General features: G+C 42.2%; 1 protein-coding gene across 2 annotated transcripts in view; it reads left to right on the top strand.

The window, feature by feature from the left end:
- LIPC (lipase C, hepatic type) overlaps positions 1-22,469 on the top strand; it is a 174,770-nt gene that overhangs the window by 124,015 nt on the left and 28,286 nt on the right. For both annotated transcript variants that reach the window (XM_007165943.2, XM_057544382.1), the window contains one exon: positions 21,981-22,168. In XM_007165943.2, coding sequence (XP_007166005.1) covers positions 21,981-22,168 — 188 coding nt within the window. The remainder of the gene's footprint in view (positions 1-21,980; positions 22,169-22,469) is intronic.

Below are 22,469 nucleotides of genomic sequence, written 5' to 3'. Positions count from 1 at the left end.
GAATTATGGTTTTCTCAGGGTATATGCCCAGTAGTGGGATTGCTGGGTCGTATGGTAATTCTATTTTTAGTTTTTTAAGGAACCTCCATACTGTTCTCCAAAGTGGCTGTATCAATTTACATTCCCACCAACAGTGCAAGAGGGTTCCCTTTTCTCCACACCCTCTCCAGCATTTGTTGTTTGTAGATTTTCTGATGATGCCCATTCTAACTGGTGTGAGGTGATACCTCACTGTAGTTTTGATTTGCATTTCTCTAATAATTAGTGATGTTGAGCAGTTTTCATGTGCCTCTTGGCCATCTGTATGTCTTCTTTGGAGAAATGTTTATTCAGGTCTTCTGCCCACTTTTTGATTGGGTTGTTTCTTTTTTTAATATTGAGCTGCATGAGCTGTTTGTATATTTTGGAGATTAATCCTTTGTCCGTTGATTCGTTTGCAAATATTTTCTCCCATTCTGAGGGTTGTCTTTTCTTCTTGTTTATAGTTTCCTTGGCTTTGCAAAAGCTTTTAAGTTTCATTAAGTCCCATTTGTTTATTTTTTATTTATTTCCATTACTCTAGGAGGTGGGTCAAAAAAGATATTGCTGTGATTTATGTCAAAGAATGTTCTTCCTATGTTTTCCTCTAAGAGTTTTATAGTGTCCGGTCTTTCATTTAGGTCTCGAATCCATTTTGAGTTTATTTTTGTGTATGGTGTTAGGGAGTGTTCTAATTTCATTCTTTTACATGTAGCTGTCCAGTTTTCCCAGCACCACTTATTGAAGAGACTGTCTTTTCACCATTGTATATCCTTGCCTCCTTTGTCATAGATTAGTTGACCATCAGTGCATGGGTTTATCTCTGGGCTTTCTATCCTGTTCCATTGATCTATATTTCTGTTTTTGTGCCAGTACCATATTGTCTTGATTACTATAGCTTTGTAGTATAGTCTGAAGTTGGATAGTCTGATTCCTCCAGCTCTGTTTTCTTCCCTCAAGATTGCTTTGGCTAAACGGGGTCTTTGGTGTCTCCATACAAATTTTAAGATTTTTTTGTTCTAGTTCTATAAAAAATGCCATTGGTAATTTGACAGGGATTGCACTGAATCTGTAGATTGCTTTGGGTAGTATAGTCATTTTCACAATATTGATTCTTCCAATCCAAGAACATGGTATATCTCTCCATCTGTTTGTGTCATCTTTGATTTTTTATACATGTCTTATAGTTTTCTGAGTACAAGTCTTTTACCTCCTTAGGTAGGTTTATTCCTAGGTATTTTATTATTTTTGTTGCAGTGGTGAATGGGATTGTTTCCTTAATTTCTCTTTCTGATCTTTCCTTGTCAGTGTATAGGAATGCAGGAGATTTCTGTGCATTGATTTTGTATCCTGCAACTTTACCAAATTCATTGAGTAGTTCAAGTAGTTTTCTGGTGGCATTTTTAGGATTATCTATGTATAGTATCATGTCATCTGCAAACAGTGACAGTTTTACTTCTTCTTTTCCAATTTGTATTCCTTTTATTTCTTTTTTTTCTCTGATTGCTGTGGCTAGGACTTCTAAAACTACGTTGAATAATAGTGGTGCGAGTGGACAACCTTGTCTTGTTCCTGATCTTAGAGGAAATGCTTTCAGTTTTTCACCATTGAGAATGATGTTAGCTGTGGGTTTGTCAAATATGGCCTTCATTATGTTGAGGTAGGTTCCCTCTATGCCCACTTTCTGCAGAGTTTTTTGTTAAATGGATGTTGAATTTTGTTAAAAGTTTTTCTGCATCTATTGAGATGATCATATGCTTTTTATTCTTCAGTTCATTAATATGGTGTATCACATTGATAGATTTGCATATATTGAAAAATCCTTGCATCCCTATGGTAAATCCCACTTGATCATGGTGTATGATCCTTTTAATGTGTTCTTGGATTCTGTTTGCTAGTATTTTGTTGAGGATTTTTGCATCTATATTCATCAGTGATATGGGTCTATAATTTTCTTTTTTTGTAGTATCTTTGTCTGTTTTTGGCATCAGGGTGATGGTGGCCTCATAGAATGAGTTTGGGAGTGTTCCCTCCTCTGGAAGAGTTTGAGAAGGACAGTTGTTAGCTCTTCTCTAAATGTTTGATAGAATTCACCTGTGAAGTCATCTGGTCCTGGACTTTTGTTCGTTGGAAGATTTTTAACCACAGTTTCAGTTTCATTACTTGTGATTGGTCTGTTCACATTTTCTATTTCTTCCTGGTTCAGTCTTGGAAGGTTGTACCTTTCTAAGTATTTGTCCATTTCTTCCAGATTGTCCATTTTATTGGCATAGAGGTGCTTGTAGTAGTCTCTTATGATGCTTTGTATTTCTGCAGTGTCCATTGTAACTTCTCCTTTTTCATTTCTAATTTTATTGATTTGAGTCCTCTCCCTTTTTTTCTTAATGTGTCTGGCTAAAGGTTTATCAATTTTGTTTATCTTCTCAAAGAACTAGCTTTTAGTCCTATTGATCTTTACTATTGTTTTCTTTGTTTCTATTTCATTTATTTCTGCCCTGATCTTTATGATTTCTTTCCTTCTACTAACTTTGGGTTTTGTTTATTCTTCTATCTCTAGTTCCTTTAGGTGTATGATTAGATTGTTTATTTGAGATTTTTCTTGTTTCTTGAGGTAGGCTGTATTGCTGTAAACTTCCCTTGTAGAACTGCTTTTGCTGCATCCCATAGGTTTTGGATCGTCGTGTTTTCATTGTCATTTGTCTCTAGGTATTTTTTGATTTCCTCTTTGATTTCTTCAGTGAACTCTTGGTTATTTAGTAACGTACTGTTTAGCCTCCATATATTTGTGTTTTTTGTGTTTTTTTCCCTGTAACTGATTTCTAATCTCATAGCGTCGTGGTCGGAAAATATGTTTGATATGATTTCAATTTTCTTAAATTTGCCGAAGCTTGATTTGTGACCCAAGATGTGATCTATCCTGGAGACTATTCCATGTGCACTTGAGAAGAACGTGTATTCTGCTGTTTTTGGATGGAATGTCCTATAAATATCAATTAAATCTACCTGGTCTATTGTGTCATTTAAAGCTTGTGTTTCCTTATTAACTTTCTGTCAGGATGATCTGTCCATTGGTGTAAGTGGGGTGTTAAAGTCCCCCACTATTATTGTGTTACTGTCGATTTCCTCTTTTATAGCTGTTAGCAGTTGCCTTCTGTATTTAGATGCTCCTATGTTGGGTGCATGTATATTTATAATTGTTACATCTTCTTCTTGCATTGATCCCTTGATCATTATGTAGTGTCCTTCCTTGTCTCTTGTAACATTCTTTATTTTAACGTCTATTTTATCTGATATGAGTATTGCTACTCCAGCTTTCTTTTGATTTCCATTTGCATGGAATATCTTTTTCCATCCCCTCACTTTCAGTCTGTATGTGTCCCTAGGTCTGAAGTGAGTCTCTTGTAGACAGCATGTATATGGGTCTTGTTTTTGTATTGATTCAGCGAGCCTGTGTCTTTTGCTTGGAGCATTTAATCCATTCACATTTTTATTTATTTATTTATTTGTTTATTTATTTATTTATTTATTTATTTTTGGCTGCATTGGGTCTTCATTGCTGTGCGCAGGCTTTCTCTTATTGTAGCAAACAGGGGCTACTCTCTCATTGCAGTGTGCAGGCTTCTTAGTGCAGTGGCTTCTCTTGTTGCAGAGCATGGGCTCTAGGCGTGCAAGTTTCAGTAGTTGTGGCTCATGGGCTCTAGAGCACAGGCTCAGTAGTTGTGGCACACGGGCTTTGTTGCTCTGCAGCATGTGGAATCTTCCTTGACCAGGGCTCGAACCCATGTCCCCTGTATTGGCAGGTAAGCCCCTGATCCATTCACATTTAAGGCATTTATCAATATGTGTGTTCCTATTACCATTTTCTTAATTGTTTAGTGTTTGTTTTTGTAGGTCCTTTTCTTCTCTTCTGTTTCCCACTTAGAAAAGTTCCTTTAGCATTTGTTATAGAGCTGGTTTGGTGGTGCTGAATTCTCTTAGCTTTTGCTTGTCTGTAAAGGTTTTAATTTCTCCACCGAATCTGAATGAGATCCTTTCCAGGTAGAGTAATCTTGCTTGTAGGTTCTTCCCTTTCATCACTTTAAATATATCATGCCACTGCCTGCTGGCTTGTAGAGTTTCTGCTGAGAAATCAGAAACTGTTAACCTTATGGGAGTTCCCTTGTATGTTGCCATTTTCCCCTTGTTGCTTTTAATAATTTTTCTTTGTTTTAATTTTTGTCGATATGATTACCATGTGTCTTGGCGTGTTTCTCCTTGGGTTTATCCTGCCTGGGACTCTCTGTGCTTCCTGGTCTTGGGCGGCTATTTCCTTTCCCATGTTAGGGAAGTTTTTGACTATAATCTCTCCAAATATTTTCTCGGGTCCTTTCTCTCTCTCTTCTCCTTCTGGGACCCCTATAATGTGAATGTTGGTGTGTTTAATGTTGTCCCAGAGGTCTTTTAGGCTGTCTTCATTTCTTTTTATTCTTTTTTCTTTGTTCTGTTCCATGGCAGTGATTTCCACCATTCTGCCTTCCAGGTCACTTATCCGTTCTTCTGCCTCAGTTATTATGCAATTTTTTCTTTTTTTTTTTTTTTGGCTGTGTTGGGTCTTCGTTTCTGTGCGAGGGCTTTCTCTAGTTGCAGCAAGCGGGGGCCACTCTTCATCGCGGTGCGCGGGCCTCTCACTATCACGGCCTCTCTTGCTGTGGAGCACCAGCTCCAGACGTGCAGGCTCAGTAGTTGTGGCGCATGGGCTTCATTGCTCCGCAGCATGTGGGATCTTCCCAGGCCAGGACTCGAACCCGTGTCCCCGTGCATTGGCAGGCAGATTCTCAACCACTGCACCACCAGGGAAGCCCAGTTATTCTGCTATTGATTCTTTCTAATGTATTTTTCATTTCAGTTATTGTATTGTTCATCTCTGTTTGTTCTCTAATTCTTCTAGGTCTTTGTTAAACATTTCTTGCATCTTCTTGATCTTTGCCTCCATTCTTTTTCTGAGGTCCTGGATCATCTTCACTATCATTATTATGAATTCTTTTTCTGGAAGGTTGCCTATCTCCACTTCATTTAGTTGCTTTTCTGAGGTTTTATCTTGTTCCTTCATCTGGTACATAGTCCTCTGCCTTTTCATTTTGTCTGTCTTCCTGTGAATGTGGTTTTTGTTCCACAGGCCGAAGGAGTATAGCTCTTCTTGCTTCTGCTGTCTCTCCAGTATTATGTTGAATAAGAGTGGTAAGAGTGGGCATTCTGCTTGTTCCTTCTCTTAGAGGGAAAGCTTTCAACCTTTCCCTGTTGACTATGATGTTAGCTGTGGATTTGTCATACATGACCTTTATTATGTTGAGGTGTGTTTCTTCTATACCCAATTGTTGAGAGTTTTTAATCAAGAAATGATGTTGAATTCTGTCAAATGCTGTTTCTGAATCTATTGAGATGATCATATGATTTTTGTCTTTCTTTTAATGTAGTGTATCAGTTGATTTGCATATGTGGAACCATCCTTGAATTCCAGTGATAATTCCCCTTTGATCATAATGTATTATCCTTTGAATGTGCTGTTGAATTTGGTTTGCTAAGACTTTGTTAAGAATTTTTGCATCTAAGCTCATATTCTTAACCACTAGACAAGTTATTCTCAGGATGATCTGCCACCTTATAAAAATGCAGATTCCCAGGCCTCCCGATCTACTGAATCAGCTCAAATGTAGAAGATTAGGTAAAACATAGGGGATCCTGGAAGGGCAAGTATTCAGTGGTTTACGGACAGAACCCTGGCTGGGTATGTCTTGTAGTCAGAGTTTTATTTCCCCATTGACCTGTAGCCTGGTTTGGCTCTTGCAACTGCCTGATTCAGCTCCTGGGGCTGCCTAATTCAAATGGCATTCCTGGAGCACCCCAGTTGGTAGAGGCAGCCTAGTAAGCTCCAGAGCTACTGCATAAGATTGATAGATTCTTACTAACCAAAAGAGCTTGGACAAATGGGAGAGGGGAGGCTGAAGTCCTCATTCTGAAGAGGGCCCTCCTTTTCCTGACACAAAGGCAAAATGCTATTGCCAAGACATGTGATGTACTCCCTAAAAGAGGTACACAGAATTCACAGAAAGGTGCTAGATAGGCCAGCTGACAAAGACCTTGGTGGGTCAGTACCAGAAAGTATCTGGAAGGAACTATGTTGGGCCAAGACATGAGGTGGAAGAGATCTTAGGTAAGTTTTGAAGGGAAGGGGAAGTGAAGTATTGAATGCCAAGCTCTGTATTAGACATTTCACCAAGTTTCATCTGATTCTCACAACACTCGTATGAGATGGATATTCATTTGTGCAATTTAAGAGAAGGAAATTGAGGCTCCCAGAGATTAAGTGAGCTTCCCAAGTTCACACAGCTCATAACTAATAGAGAATCAAATACAGAGCTGACTGGCTCCAAAGCCAGTGCCCTGTCCATTACACTATTCTGCCTCTCCCATTGCTTCCAGAAATGGCACAGAACTTTTTAAGATACATGTTCATGGTCTGAAGGGGGCAAGCACTAATCATCTGTGCCTCCAGACATAAGGAGTGAAGGGAGGACATTGATCCAGAAGAATATCTTAGGGAAAGTGGAACAAGGGTAAAAGCACATGCCCAGAAAAGTTTTACAGCTTCAGAACCTAGACATATGGAGAGATAGGTAGAGAAATGGGGTTCTGGTACTAGTTTGATTTGTTTAGCCAGCTGTTGGCCTTTGGCCAGTCACTGAACCCCTCCTTATTTCTCCATCAGGAAATGAACATGCAGAGAATGGGAACAGTTGCGGTGCAGACCCCAAGGGCTGGGGAATCTCAAAGGAGATGAGGGCTACCAAGGGTCTCAGGAAAGCTGAAGGGCCCAGGGTACAGGCTGCAGCCATGACCTCAAGCTCCAGAGGTGACATATTGATCACACATGAGCTCACTCTACTCCCACATTCCATAGTCCTTCCCTCCCCTCAGGACCAACCTTTGATTGGAATCCCCAGGATTATCTGGGGAACTGGTAATACTACCCACCAGTGGGGTACCCTGGCTGCCTTCACACCAGCCACTCTATGGCTGGGTAGTTGCCTCTCCTATTCTTCAGCCAAGAAACACTTGCAATCATCTATTTAGCAATCGTCTATTTACTTGCTTGCACCATATGAACATGAACTTCTTGAAAGCACAGTCTGTCTTCTTTACTATTGTATCCACTACATTAAGCACAGTCCCTTCCACATAGTACGTGCTCACTAAATATATGGTGGAATGAATGAATGGGATCATGTGCATCCTCAGCCTCTAAGATGTAAGATCTAAGGGGGCCCAATGACCTGCCCTCTCAACCCCAGGTTACAACCCAAGGAAGCCCCAGGGAGGCTCAGCAGTTGGGTGGGCTAGGACCATTCCCTCACCAGGCAGCCCCTAAACTCCTGCCCTAGAGATCCTATCCCAAGTGCTTCAGCTCACATTCCCCCACCCACAGTTTACTTTTGCCTTAAAGAGATACACTGGGGCTGTTTGGCCAAGTTCATGCTTAATGCATTCCTCATACTGCAAGTGTTTCTCTTTGCAGAGCATCAGGCTCAGAATCCAGTGCAGGAGAGGGCAGCATTCCTGTGGGAACAGAGCCAGGAGTCCTCAGGTCGCAGCTGCTCTCTCACTTTTCTTTTTGCCTGATTAGCTCTGTCCTCAAAAACACTTCTCTCTGGCATCTTTTATTTACTGAAAGTCAGAGATAGGACAGTCTTAGGACCCACACATCTCAGAACTGGAGGGACCCTGGAATCTTCTCCCGACCTCTTGGTTTTCTAGAGGTAGAAACAGAGACCCAGCTGGTCTGGGGAAAAAGCCAGGTCTAGAAGCTTGATCCAGCTGACTCAGAAAAGCTGAGGACATCTCATGTACCACCATGGAGACCTCACAGCTGGCTGGTCCAATGTCCTCATTTTCCAGATGAGGAAACTGAGGCCTAGAAAGTTAAATGACTTCAAGGTCAACCCGGATGAGTTAATGAGAAACCAGGACCTACGGAGATCTGCCAGCACACAAACACACATAGTCCACCAACAGCTAAATATGAGTGAGATAGTTCTGAGTGTCTAAAGCCACATTGTCTATACAAGCAGATACAGGAGACCCAAACAAGAACATGCTCAGTTGCTTACCTCATGTGGAATGCCTTCAAGTCAGTCTCTGATTTCTCTTCTAAGTCACCATAAGTGCAATTCAACACAGCCACACTCTAGACCATGGGAATGCAACTGTGAAAAGACTGATTTCAGGGACCTCATGGTCAGTGAGCCTTCGGTGGGGTGCTGAAGACCTGGCAAAGGAGATTTATGGGTCAGTCCTGGTGGGTGACTTTAACTTCCTGGTCTGCAAAAGAGCCACTCTCAGAATGAGGCTCAACTCAACTACTTCCTGTGTGACCTTGGTCCAGACACTTATCTTCTCTGAGACCCAGTTTCGTTGGGGATAGCACCTACTCACAGAGGTGTTATGAGGATGGGATAAAATACAGAATTCCAAGTTACTAGCAAGAAGTAAGTGATAACCACATAAATAGTCCTTTAACCAGCCTTACCAATTCCTCCAGCACCCCCTCATCACTTTTAATGAGAGCTTTTGGGTTTTACGGATTCTCTGGGTTGGTAATAATTATGACTACACCTGTGGGGGACTTGTAAGACTCCTTCAACTCCCATGTCAGCAAAATGATCCCACCATTTAACCAAACAATCCCACACCAGGTAATTCATGCTCGTGGAAATAATCCTCTGTAAAGAAAAGCTCTCTGTGTGAAGTTCATTGCAGCTCTGTTTAGAAAGATGAAAAATTAAAAACACAGTGCTTGTCCCAGATAGGGAAATGGATACATAAATTCCAAAGCATTCCCTCAGTGGAATATTACTTAGCCTTTAAAAATGATGAGGATGAACACTGCAGGGATATGGAAAGATGTTTATTACATAATGTGAAATTTAAAAAAGCAAAAAGCAGTTATATCTGCACAGTTACATGAAAAATATATTTGCTTCTGGATACAGAATAGAAGCACAGGAAAATAAAAAGTCAATCCATTAGGGTGATGAGAATGTGAGTCTATTTTTTAAAACTTGTTTTTTGCTGTTACTCCACTTTGTGCAACAAATACATTTTTTAAAGAATAGGGAAGAAAACTCAATACGTGCTCCAGAAACAATTTAGCTGAAGGCAAGTTTCATTTGTGGGAAAATGCCTGGCATGGAGTTGGTACTCAGGAAGTGTTGGTAGAGAGAATGAATGAGTAAATAAGTGAAGAAGCAAGTGAACAGAGCACCATAGCTGTGCCATTGGGAAGCCAAATTAGACAAGAAGGATTTCTGTTCTCTTTTCCCACTTAAGCTACTGGCTCAAGGTCTGTTTGGAAAAGCCATCCTGGGTCTGCTCTTCCTGTGGAGCTGAGAATAAGAGGAGAGATGAAGCACTGCACACCTGAGCAGGCTCAAAAGAAGATAAAGTATGCACAAGGCTTAGCAGAGTGTCAGGCACATAGCAAACACCCAGCAAATGTTGAGCACCGTTATAACCATCAGTAGTGGACAGAAGCAGAGCCAGTCTAGTAGAGACCACCTGGGTCTCCACAAAAAAGAAGTGTTATCTTGGGAGGATAAGCCCAAGTATTCAAAGAAGCCCAGTATTCAAATCTCCTCTTTGTTCTAAACTAGCTGTGTGAACTTAGATAAGTGAGTTTGCCTCTCTGAGTCTCAGCTTCCTCATCTTTAAATACCAGAATAATTTATTGAGATATTATTTTGAATTTATTTTCCCACCACCACCATTCCTTAGTTTAGAGGTATTTTCAGGACTCAGAAGCAGAAGCCACTTGAATCTAACATATGTTCCTATCTTTTGTAAAAGCCTAAATTCATCAAAAAGATAATTCTAGGTATCCCCAAAAGGAGATGAGAAAGAGAGAGGATGCTTAACTCCCTGACTGGGAGAGGATAGAGGCTGGTGTGTCCCAAAGTAGCAAGAACCCAGCCAGAGTTTCCATGACACTCCTAAGGGAGGAGGTGGTGTGGTGCCCTCCTGCCTCAGAGGGCTTCCCACCCCTTAAGTACAACCCCAAAGAGTGGAATTTCTGAGGACTGTGTAAAGTGGGACTGAGCTTCTTAGCAGGTGGACCTGATATAGAAAATAACCAGTACAGGGGGCTTCCCTGGTGGCACAGTGGTTGAGAATCTGCCTGCCAATGCAGGGGACACGGGTTCGAGCCCTGGTCTGGGAAGATCCCACATGCCGCAGGGCAACTGGGCCCGTGAGCCACAACTACTGAGCCTGCGCGTCTGGAGCCTGTGCTCCACAACAAGAGAGGCCGCGATAGTGAGGGGCCCGTGCACCGCGATGAAGAGTGGCCCCCGCTTGCCGCAACTAGAGAAAGCCCTCGCACAGAAACGAAGACCCAACACAGCCATAAATAAATAAATAAAGAAAAATAAAATAAAAAATAATTTAAAAAATTTTTTTAAATAAAATAAAATAACCAGTACAGAGAGATCTTTGCACAAAGTTGGGAAAAAAGAACTCCACCAAAACTGTGCAGGATGGGGACTCAATGCCCCATTTAAGCTGATAAAAGAAAATAAAGAAATGTGCTACTTGTCACTCACTTGAGTTTTGTGGACTAAGATCTCCCTCAGTGGTGAGCTTGTTTTTTAACTCATGCTCTTTCAAAACAAACAAACAACTTGATATTTAGCCAATTTCCATGGTGTAAATACTCCTATATGGCCAATTTCAAACTACCAACATTAAATTACTGAACATGGAGAGTTGAGAAGAAATGCACACAACTGGCTCTCCTGAGCCGGCTTCCACACACACCACTGAGATTCACACATTATGAGCTTTCTATGTCTAGAGCGCTCTCAAAGATTTTTCTCAGCACTAGGGTTCCAGGACAGTAGGTTAAGGCTAATCCATAATGGTTAAAGCCATTCACTTTATCAAGTGTAGCCTGCTGATTTTATTTATGTTGAAATATGGCCTAGTGGAACTGCTGACACTTCTACCTTTGAAGAACACCCCTCCCCAAAAATGAGCCATCCCCTTTGTCAATAAATAAATATAAATGTTCCAAACTGAATCTATTCCTTCCTTTGATTAAGTGGTCTTGTGACTAAGAACAGACCATGCATCATCACTAAGGGTTACTAAGAGGAAGTCCATATATCTTTCCTTCAAGTTGTTTTAAAACTATATATTTTAACCTATAACTCATAATAATCCTAAAGGTAAGATTAGGACTATAAGATTACTTCCGTAAAATAGGACTAACTACTGCTAGTCCCATTTTATAAGTGAGGTACAGAGAGGTTAAGTAACTAACCCAAGGCTACACAGCTAGTAAGTAGCAGAGCTGGGATTCAAGCTAGGTAATCTGAGTCCAGAGCACAGGCTGCTAAACTCTCTACAGCACTATGTCTCCCTGTGCAGTAACAAGCCACCTACAGGATGGGGTCTCATCTTGGGTCTCTTCCAAGAGGGGGTCGTGGGACTTGTGGTTTTATTACTCTGGTCACCTCTGTTGTTTGGGGGCATTTCCCATAGACAAGAGGATGCCCCAGCAGCTGTCTTCTGGGACTCAAGATGTGTTTCCTATGTGACAACCAGGGGCCTTACTTGATGGGATCAGTCTTTATAAGACACAGAATGTGAGTCCTCTGAGCTTTACCCCAGTGACAGGAACAGAGTCCCAAAACATTGCAGGAACGTGGGTTGGGACTCCTGTCCTCCAGCAGCGTAGGAAGATGCTGGCTTGGATGCTAGGAGAGCTGAGTTCTTTTGATTCTGCCATTAACTAGATGCATGGTTTGGGACAGGTCTGTTGGCCTCTCTGGGTCCCAGTTTCATCTGTAAAATAAGGAAGTTGGACTAGATCATTATTACCGATAAGAGGTCCCTGGTGCTTATGGAATAATGGTTGGGGTGGGAGAATGGCATCACCAAACTATTTTCAAACAAAGGGAGATTGTACCACACAATGTCATTTCTTTGCTTTTCACTGTAATTCTGCCTATTTGGTGTGGTAACACTGATTCTCTCCAGAGAACTGGAATAGTAGATTGATGGTGTTATCTATATCCTTACTAAATAAGAAAAGGAAAATGAGAAACTCCTCAATAAATGAGGTTGCTTGAGATGCACAGAAAGAGAATTAAAAGCAGGCAGTAAATGCTGTATCACGTGGTCTCCCAGTCCCTTTCCTCTCTAACCCTCTCTGACCAGATGATTTGGGTTCCCAAGTATGGACCCCTAGGTGCCTCTAGTCATCCCTGCCCCAAAGGAACCTGGAAGGACTTTGCAGGTATGCCAGGTCTCCCTGAGGTCCTGGAGGGCTGGGCTCATCCCAGACTGATCCAATAATTTGGTTCAAAGTCAGGGCTGGAGCTCTCCCTGCCAACTGACCTCAGAGGACTCAGAAACATCTTGTCCTCTCAGGCCAGCCCAGCCCTGCATAAGCAACTGATGCAGAAAGACTGCCATGCAGCCTGCTGTGCCCAGGCCCAGACCCTGGGTCCTCTGGAGAAACAACAGTATTGCCTGGCTGTAGCTCATTTTCTGAACAATTTTTTAAATGTACACCTAGGGAACCACTACCACCATCAAGATATAAAATACTTCAACCCCTCCAAAAGTTTCCCTTTGCCTTTTCCATCCCCAGGCCCCAGGAAACCACTGATCTGCTCTCTGTCACTATAGTTTTGCCTTTTCCAGAATGTCATATAAATAGAATCACACAGTATGCAAGCTTTTAAGCTGGGCCTCTTTCACTTAGTGTAATGCATTTGAGATTCATCTACGCTGCTGTATGTATCAGAAATGTGTTCCTTTTTGTTGCTAAGTAGTATTCCTGAGTATTATTATATAGTATTCCTAAGTAGTATTGCTAAGTATATTCCATGGATATATCACAATTAGTTTATCCATTTATTTGTTGATAGGTATGGGTTGTTGCTAGTTTGTGGCTATTATGAATAAAGCTTCTGTGAACATTTGCATCTTTGCGTCGACATTTGTTTTAATTTCTATTGAGTAAACTCCTAGGTTTGGAATTGCTGAGTCTTATGGTACATGTGTATTTACCTGTATAAGGAACTGCCAAGTGGTTTTCCAAAGTGGCTACAGTATTTTGCAATCCCACCAGCAATAAATGAATCGTTCTTGTTGCTCCACATCCTCACCAGCACTAGGTGTTGTCAGTCTTTTAAATTTTAACCATTTTAGAGGGGGAGAGGAGAAGTGGTATCTCATCAAGTAATTTGCCCAAGGTCGCAAAAGTAGTAAGTATTGGAAATGGACCTCAAACCCAAGCCACATGGCTCCTGGTCTGGGGGCCTAACCACTACATTTGACAATCCTTGCTCTACTGACAAAAGTTTCAGTGTGAGTAAAACCAGACCTAGATCCTGCTTTCATGGAGCTTACCACCAAACTGGGGAGATAGATATTTGTGTAATGACTATTCAAATAGAAAATTACAACTACGAAAACACCTAAAAGAACAAATAATAGGGAGATGTGACCAAGTCAGGACATTTCCCCTGAGGAAATGAAGATTGAGTTTACATTTGGAGAAAGAGTGATGTTAGCTAGGCAAATGGGGAAGACAGCAGAGCATGTCAGGGCAGGGGACCACACAAAGACTAGGCAGGAAGGTACATTGTACCTCTGCATTTTTATCATCTTTTCTCTTTTCATTTATTCACTCAATTGCCCTTAAACAAATTAAGGTGGCCAACTCATCCTGGCTTGGCAGGACAATTGGTTACCCTACCTTGAACTGATCCAGAGTGGAATATGCCCAAGACCTTGGAACCACTTTAGGGAAGTAAGCCCCCATATCCCCAGAGGATTCCAGTACAAATGGAAAGCTCTTCTGAATGGCATACTTTTTCATAATCAGATTTCTTGAAAGAAAAAAGAAATTCTGACTTAGCCAGGGGAATACAGCCTAAGAAGAAATTTTGGAGGAAAAAAAAAAAACTTTCCAGCAAGAAAACACAGCCTCTATTTACTTTCTTTACTGGAATCCACAAAAGGAGAAGCTGTAGTCTAAGGCTACAGGATGGCCAGCAAAATCAGGCCAAAAGAGACAAAGAAAACAGAATAAATCAGATTTCTGAAAACGGCTTTCCTTCCATCTCTTATCTCATCACCTTATATGACAACAAAATGGTGAAAAGAAGAAAGCAAAAATAAACAAACAAAAAGAACAGGTGAAACAGGAATGCAAAAGAGAATGGGAAGATGGCAACCTCCTAAAGGTAATAAATTACTTCAGCAATTCTAGACCCCAAAGTTTTTTAAAGAACAGCTATAAAATAAATTCATTCAAGGCAAACAGGAATTTCTGCTGAGTTCAAAACAATACTCTACAGGGAACTATATTCAATATCCTGTGATAAACCATAATGGAAAAGAATATGAAAAAGAATGTATATATATATATGTATAACTAAGTCACTTTGTTGTACAGCAGTAATTAACACATTGTAATTCAACTATATTTCAATAAAAAATAAATTTTAAAAAATAAAATAAAATAATATTCTAATGACCTGAAAAGTTACTACAGCCATATAAATCACCTCATAGGAGCAGTTTATGCCTTGGGTCATTTGGGTTCAATATTACAGTGCAGTGATGCTGGGGTGTCACAAGAGCTGGAGAATGTCACAAAGATTAGTAACTCTATTGTCCAAACTGAGAAATCCAGGCATAGAAATATTTTTAGGATAATAAGTAAATGGGAGGGTGGGATGTTCAGGTCAGGGCAAAATTCAAGATGGCAGGAGTGGGAGAAGCATTGCTCACCCGGCCTTTGGTAGAATCTGCTTATCACCAAAAATCAGCAACAGCTAAGAGCTAAATCTGTGAAGACCCAGTAGGGACTAAATTCTTTTTTTTTTAATTTTTTTTTTTTAATTTTATTTTATTTTTATTTATGGCTGTGTTGGGTCTTCATTTCTGTGCGAGGGCTTTCTCCAGTTGCGGCAAGTGGGGGCCACTCTTCATCGCGGTGCGCGGGCCTCTCACTATCGCGGCCCCTCCCATTGCAGAGCACAGGCTCCAGACGCGCAGGCTCAGCAATTGTGGCTCACGGGCTTAGTCGCTCCGTGGCATGTGGGATCTTCCCAGACCAGGGCTCGAACCCGTGTCTCCTGCATTGGCAGGCAGACTCTCAACCACTGCACCACCAGGGAAGCCCGGGACTAAATTCTTATTCAAGTTTTTCCATCCTGCTGTAGTTCTAGAAATTCTAGTCCGTGTTGCCCATGTACAAATCATAGGCCTGACCACAGCAGCCAGGGACAGAGCTCTGGCTACATTTATCTCATAGGTTTGTTCCATCCTAAGCAGAGGACGTGGCCCAGAGGATGTTCAGGGTAATCATGAAGTTATGGTCTTCCAGAGGACCCCTGCCACTAGTCCTGGGTCTGGGAATATTTTCAGTGTGTTAACAAAGTGAAATCACACATACACACACACAGAGTTAGCAATTTAAATAAGAATGTGGGACTTCCCTGGTGGTCCAGTGGCAAAGAATCCGCCTTGTGATGCAGGGGACGCGGGTTCAATCCCTGGTCAGGGAACTAAGATCCCACATGCTGCAGGGCAGTTAAGCCCACGTGCCACAACTACTGAGCTCGAGCACTTCAACTAGAGCCCACGTGCTCTGGAACCCACGCGCCACACCTAGAGAGAAGCCGGCATGCAGCAACGAAAGATCCTGCGTGCCTCAACGAAGATCCCGCGTGCTGCAACTAAGACCCAATGCAGCCAAAAATAAATTTTAAAAATAATAATAATAAATAAATAATAAATCTTTAAAGAAAAAAATAAGAATGTGAAGAAATTTCACAAACAGCTCTGTGGCAGGAGGCATATTAATACCTGTGGCTCCTGTCATGCACTTGTGTCCTCAGCACAAGCTAATACACGGGTGGCGCTTGACAAACATGGAACTGAGCAAAAGCACCCAGCCCAGGCATCACAGGCAGAAGACAGGTCCTGACTCCTCTCGGGGCCTTTTACTGGAGAATCCTTGGTTCTCCTCTAAGCCAGTTCAGTCGCCTGCAGTCATCCACCTTATGATGTCCTTACCCAAAAGAAAATGAAATAATTTATTCTTGTATGAAATTTTAGGAACCCTCAAACCTGGTGGCTGACTTAGGAATACAGAAATCACTTGCTGCAAGGAATCTAATATTAGAAATGTAATGGCTGCACCCAGCTTTTCCTTCTGACTAATTCTGAGGAAGTTTTGCTGTCCCAGGAAGTTGCTGTCATGCAGAGGGCAACCCCAAGCCTCTCCAGCCCATCAGCTTGCTTTCCAGGTTATAAGGGCTGACTCCCTCTGAAGGCTTTGACTGCCTACCTTAGTTGATATTCTCCCTCTCAAAATCACAGCCTTATTTCCAGATTCTTATCATTGGTGTGTCTTTAGCTCTTCTAAAGACATGAGAAAAATGACGATTTCAGAAGACATGCCTGAAGAAGGAAAAGCTCCTATCCGATAAAATTAGGACAAATTTCCTCACTCATAATGAAATAATTGGATTTACTAACCGCTTCCTCACGAATTGTGAGGTTTAAATAAGTTCATACAAATAAGACTGCTAGAAAAGTGCCTGGCACAGAGAAAGCACTCAAATAATATTAGCTTTAAAAGTGCTGAATATCAATTTGGATATATATGCATATATAAAGAGATATAAACAAGATCACCCCTAAGAAGCGAATGATTCTACTTTGGGGAATCTTTACTAAAAAAGCACTCATAGATTCAGACAAAGATTTATTTATAAAGATGGTCATCAGAGCATTGCTAGTAATAGGAAAAAAAAAGAAAACAGGAAACAACCTGAATGTCCAACAATAATGAAACAAACTATGTCACTTTTCTTTTTTTTTTTAATACATTTATTTATTTACTTATTTATTTTTGGCTGCATTGGGTCTTCGTTGCTGCGGGCTTTTGTCTAGTTGTGGCGAGCGAGGGCTACTTTTCGTTGCGGTGCACGGGCTTCTCATTGCAGTGGCTTCTCTTGTTGCAGAGCACCAGCTCTAGGCACACGGGCTTCAGTAGTTGTGGCTCACAGGCTCTAGAGCGCAGCCTCAGTAGTTGTGGTGCACGGGCTTAGTTGCTCCATGGCATGTGGGATCTTCCCGGACCAGGGCTCGAACCCGTGTCCCCTGCATTGGCAGGTGGATTCTCAACCTTTGCACCACCAGGGAAGCCCTATTCCACTTTTCAAAAGCATGTTTTTAAAGGATTTCTAATGCTGTAAGAAAATTATCATGACAGGTAAAGAGGGATATAAAACCATTCACATAATATGATCTCAATTATAGACACCCCAAACAAACATCTATGAAACAAATATATCCATAAGAATAGACTGGAAGGAAATACTCCAAATATTACTTGTGTGTTTTTCTGAGTAGTGAGATTCTTTATTCATTTCAGCATTTTTCAGATTGTATATCTACAATGAACATGTATTAATTCTATATATAGACAAAATAAAAAACAGTTACGAGTCTATTACCATATCACAACTAATACGAAAACAACTGTGAGTTCCCAGACTAAGTCAGTGGCAGTGGGCAGAGAAGATAACCCTGAGACTGTGTCCTCAGAATTTGGTGACCCTAGTGGGTTACCAAGGGGACAGAGAGGGTATTCCAGGACAGCTCTTAAGCTTTCTAGCTTGAGCAACAGCATGGACAAATGACGGTGTCACAAACCACAATAGGAAATGTAGAAAGAAAGGAAGAAGAAGGTTGGGAGGAAAGAAAAAAAATTCACTTTGGCCTCACTGGGTTTGCAGTGTCAAAAGCATCCCCAGGTAGAGAAGCCCTGTCAAGAGCCTGTTATGGGCAGGTCTAAAGCCTAGGAAAGAGATTTTGGTATACTTTTGGGTGTGAGTCACAGTAGTGCATCCTTGAAGCTGTGGCTTGCCTGAGGATGCTCCAGTATTCTATGTGTTCCGTGAAGGAGTCAATCAAACTCTGCTCCCATGGAGGCTCAGACACTTGGGGACTACTCCTTCCACCCCAAATGTGACCTAAAGTAGCCCTTGCCTCCTTCAGTCATAGGACTGCTGCTGGATTACAGCGAAGAGTCTTACAGAGACTCACTCTGACGTAAACGCTGTTTGGTGCTATGGGTGCTGCTTCCATTGAGGACTGCATTGCACTCTGAGTCAACCACATAAAACTTGCTACTGTATATTTCATAGGAATAGTATTCAAGACAATGGCCCCTGCCTCATGCAATGGCCTCTTTCTACAATAACCCACAGGAAAACCATCTCAGGCTTCAGGACCAGAAAAGTATGAGCAACTGGACAGCATGAATTCTATAACTGCTCCTGTTTCCCTCTTTGATTTGGCCAATAGGAAGCTCAAAACAAAATCTGTGGCCCATCTTCTGCAACCTTATATGATCATAGAGTGTGCAGTTTAGGTTGCTAATCTATTAACATTTCTGTCTTTGTTGTTTTGCCACCTTTATTTTCTCTTTGTCCCAATTTCTTCAACTATGAATTTTCAAGAACCACTTAAAGTCAAAATTTTCCTTCCATGTCATGCCCACCTTTTGACTCTGTTTCTATCTCCTGGAGCTCCGCAAAAGAATCCTAGGCCCTCTTCCCCACAGCAGCCCTTCAGTGCTCAGGTCCTCCACCAAATCTTATATTTTTAGGCACCAGAGCCCCACTTTCTTCAAAAATTTCTCCTAGATATGAGCACCTAAAGAATCTTTCATCCTTCCAGACTCAACTGATGCCTTATCTTCTCTTGGCATCTTCCCTAAAGCCCCTACTCAGGATGTCACTCCACAGCAGTATTCACAGCAACCTCATGTGATGGCTGACTTTCATGCTTTCTTTCCCACTGGACTGGGGACTCCTGAAACACAGATGTCAGGCTCTATTTGCCTCCAACTGCTACCTAGTCAGGGCTCAGGGCATAATATAATAATATATGCTTAATAAGTATTTGTTGAGGAAGTAAATGAATGAATTAATATACACAACCTCCTCACTCACACATATGCTAAAAGAAAACCAAGCTCCGAGGAAGAAAAGGGAGAGCTCGGGTCAGTCCAGGTGTTTGTGAGCCTTTCCATCTGACAACTCTTTTTCCCTAGGACTCTCCTGAACAGACTTGAGGCCCCAGGCACTGGGGCCAGAGCTGATTCTCCCAGCTAAATCCAGGGTAACTGGGATAAATTTTCACAGAAAGAAAGAATTTCACAGATCAAAAATGCAAGATGCTGGATGCTCCAATCTGTACTTATTTTAACAACACACATTTATGTGGGTCTAATTATGTGCCAGGCATTGTTCCGTGCTCTTTACAAATACCATCTTATTTAATCCTTGTAATGACTTCACAAGATGGGTATTATATCTATCCCCATTTTATTTTCATATAGTCTTTTTAGCATTCAAGTCAGCTATCCTGAAATGAAGGAAGATATAGCTATTCGGTCACTGAATAAAAGAAAATTAGTTACCTTGAGCTCCAATTCATAAAGGGCTGACAAATCAAATGATAGCCTTTGATCTGAGACCTGGACCCCACAGAATACCACATCACGCACTAATCACTTATTAAGCATCCTCAGCTCTGTCCTCCGTGAGTTCACAGCCTGGTGGAGGAAACACCACGCATCCAAACAAATAAATTACCTTAGGATCAGGGGTCCAATACGGTGCTGGCAGCAAGAGGAAGTAATTACCTCTGGTTAGAGGAGACAGCTTCCTGGAGGGGGTGATGTCTGAGTTCCATTTTAACAAATGGACCAGAGGGGAGCAGCAGAGAGGGAAGCGAGAGTGCAAAGATGCAGGGATGTGAAATGGCAATGGGGGGAACTAGTGGCAGTTTGGGGTAGCAGGAGAGCGTAGAGAGGGGATGATTTGAGGGATGAGGGATCGTCATTCAGGTGATGGACTTGGCTGCAATACCAAGAAGCTTAAAGATACTAACGGGTATAATAGTCATTTCTGTTCTAGAAAGATTCTTTGAGCAGCAGTGTGAGGGAGGGTGGTGAGATTGAACAGAGAGAGACCAGTTAGGAAGCTGTGGCAATAAACCAAGCAAGAAACAGTGTGCACCTGAGCTAGGGCACTGGATTCTAGGGATATTTGGGAACCTGAAGCTTTGGACTGATTGGATGGCTGCTAAAACAGTGTAAGATGACATCCAGGTTTCTGACTTAGAGACCAGGTGGGCAGTGCATGCAATAAGATGGGGAGGACGATCTGGGATTATGCTTTCAGGAATGAGGACAAGCTCAGATAGTCTCTAAGCTTGGGAAAGTCAAACTGGGCGGCAGAAATTTTCTTATCTCAGAGAAGTTACTCAGATTCTCATTCTCATCTCCTTTTAATAAAATATGATACATTTCATTCTGTCATCATAGTGAAAAATCATTGCCCTCTGCTGGGAATTAATAACCTTTCAAATTAATAACCTTTGGGTAGGAAAATTGGTTTCATTAATACCTCCCCTTGCACTTTGTAGTTCCATCATCTCTCTGTCCTGCTGTCCCCTGAAATCAAAAGCCCAAGGCTTATTGTCTGAGAAGCCTGAATGACTTTATGCTCAGAAAGAATGATCAGGGTTTCTTAGTAACTGGGCTGAATTGAGTTCACTGATCAAAAATGCTGGTATGGCCTTGTGTCTGCCCCTCAGCCACTGGGGAGCCCACCCTCGGCTGGAACAGGCTGTGAGAGCATCCTCCCCCAGCTCTTGGTCTGATTCCTAATCTTAGCAGAAAAGATGTCACCCATCTCGGGACGCCACACCTGGGGAACATGGCACCTCCCTCAGGCTCCACCCAGCTGTATCTCTGACTGGCATCATGGTCTTGACAGCTGTTGGGCTGCCTCAAAGAGTTGGGTGACTGCCCATCCTCCACAAAGTGTCTCAGAGTCAGGGTGAGGCTCCCCACAAAGAGAAGCTAGATAGCCTTTCAGGAAAAGAACGGAAGGCGTAATCATAAAAACAATCTTTTTCTCCCTACCCCACCCTCGCACAGTCTATGAAAGATTCCGGGTGGAAATTCATTTATCCTTTTCTGCTGAAAACTCTTTAGCAGCATCTTATCATCTAGAGCATAAAGTCCAGACTCCTCAGCATCCAGGGGCCCCCCACACTCTGGCTTCCCAGCCTTCGGCTTCCTTCCACCCACAAGGTCCCCCGCCTCTGAGCCCTTACTCAGCTGTTCCCTCAGCTCGGAAAGCCCTACTCCTTCCACCCACTCACACATACACACAAGCCCTCATTGATCCCTCAGGGCCAGCATGAGCATCACTTTCCCTGAATGCCACTCCTCATCAGGCAGAATCCACCACTCCCTCTGTGATCCTCCCCACCCCAGTCCTACCTGGTTAATGCAAGACTACATGTGAGAACAGGTTGAGCCACAGGAGAGAATGCAAAGTGTCATCAAACTAAGATGCTCCATGTGCTGTCTCCCTAGAGTAGGGATGTAGGGAATTGGAGTCAGAGAGACAGGGTCCAAATCCTACCACTTATTGGCATCACGATTTTGGGCGAAATACTTATCCTCTCTGAACCTCAGTCCCAATTGCCTCTCCCATATTCCCACTGTCCTGGAGTTACTCTAGTGTCTGACTGGCTGATCCTATAGTCACTGGGATGGCAGGGTGGAGGATCTGGTCCTCTCCACCTCTGTGTGGGGTCCTCCTAGATCACCCTCCATCATCTCCCAGGAAAGAAATGGCCATTCTGCTGGAAATAAAACGCTCTTTGGGGTTCCCCAAAGCCACAGCCCATGCCTACCTCTAGCACCTTGCAGTAACCCCACTGCCTAGTGCTCTTAGAAACTTTTGGGTTGTCCCAGAGCTGGCAGAGGTGGAACAGGTGCCAGGTTAAATACTGTCTCCAATTTTATCTTCCAGAGTCATTTGGAAGGAGATCTCGAGCCATTGAAACAAAGGAAACATCACAGGAGACAAGAACCAGATTTCTGCTCTTTAAAGAAGAAACCGATAAGGGCTGTCAGATTCGGCTCAATCACTCAGACACGTTACAGCAGTGCGGCTTCAACTCCTCTCTGCCTCTGGTGATGATAGTCCACGGGTGGTTGGTAGGAAATGCTGACATGCCTTTTTTCTCTGTACTTTTACATTTTCTTTTGTTTCCCTCCCTAGTGTGTTCAATTGTAATAAAAAGATAGGGAGCTGGTGATAACAACTTCATGCATAATACTTTTAAAGTACATTCTAATTTTCCAAGTACTTCCCCACACATTATCTTACTGATTATCTCAATTTCATGAGTAAGCAGGGCAGAGAAAGTATAATTATCTCCACATTTCAGATAATAAAATGTGGCTCAAAAAGGTCACACAGCACATAAGGGCACATAAGAGATTGCAGTTCATGAAG

The sequence above is a fragment of the Balaenoptera acutorostrata genome, chromosome 3 (genome assembly GCF_949987535.1).
Source record: "Balaenoptera acutorostrata chromosome 3, mBalAcu1.1, whole genome shotgun sequence".
In the NCBI taxonomy this organism is placed as follows: Eukaryota; Metazoa; Chordata; class Mammalia; order Artiodactyla; family Balaenopteridae; genus Balaenoptera; species Balaenoptera acutorostrata.
Note: the sequence above shows the minus strand (reverse complement) of the source record. Positions and strands in the feature narration are given on the sequence as shown.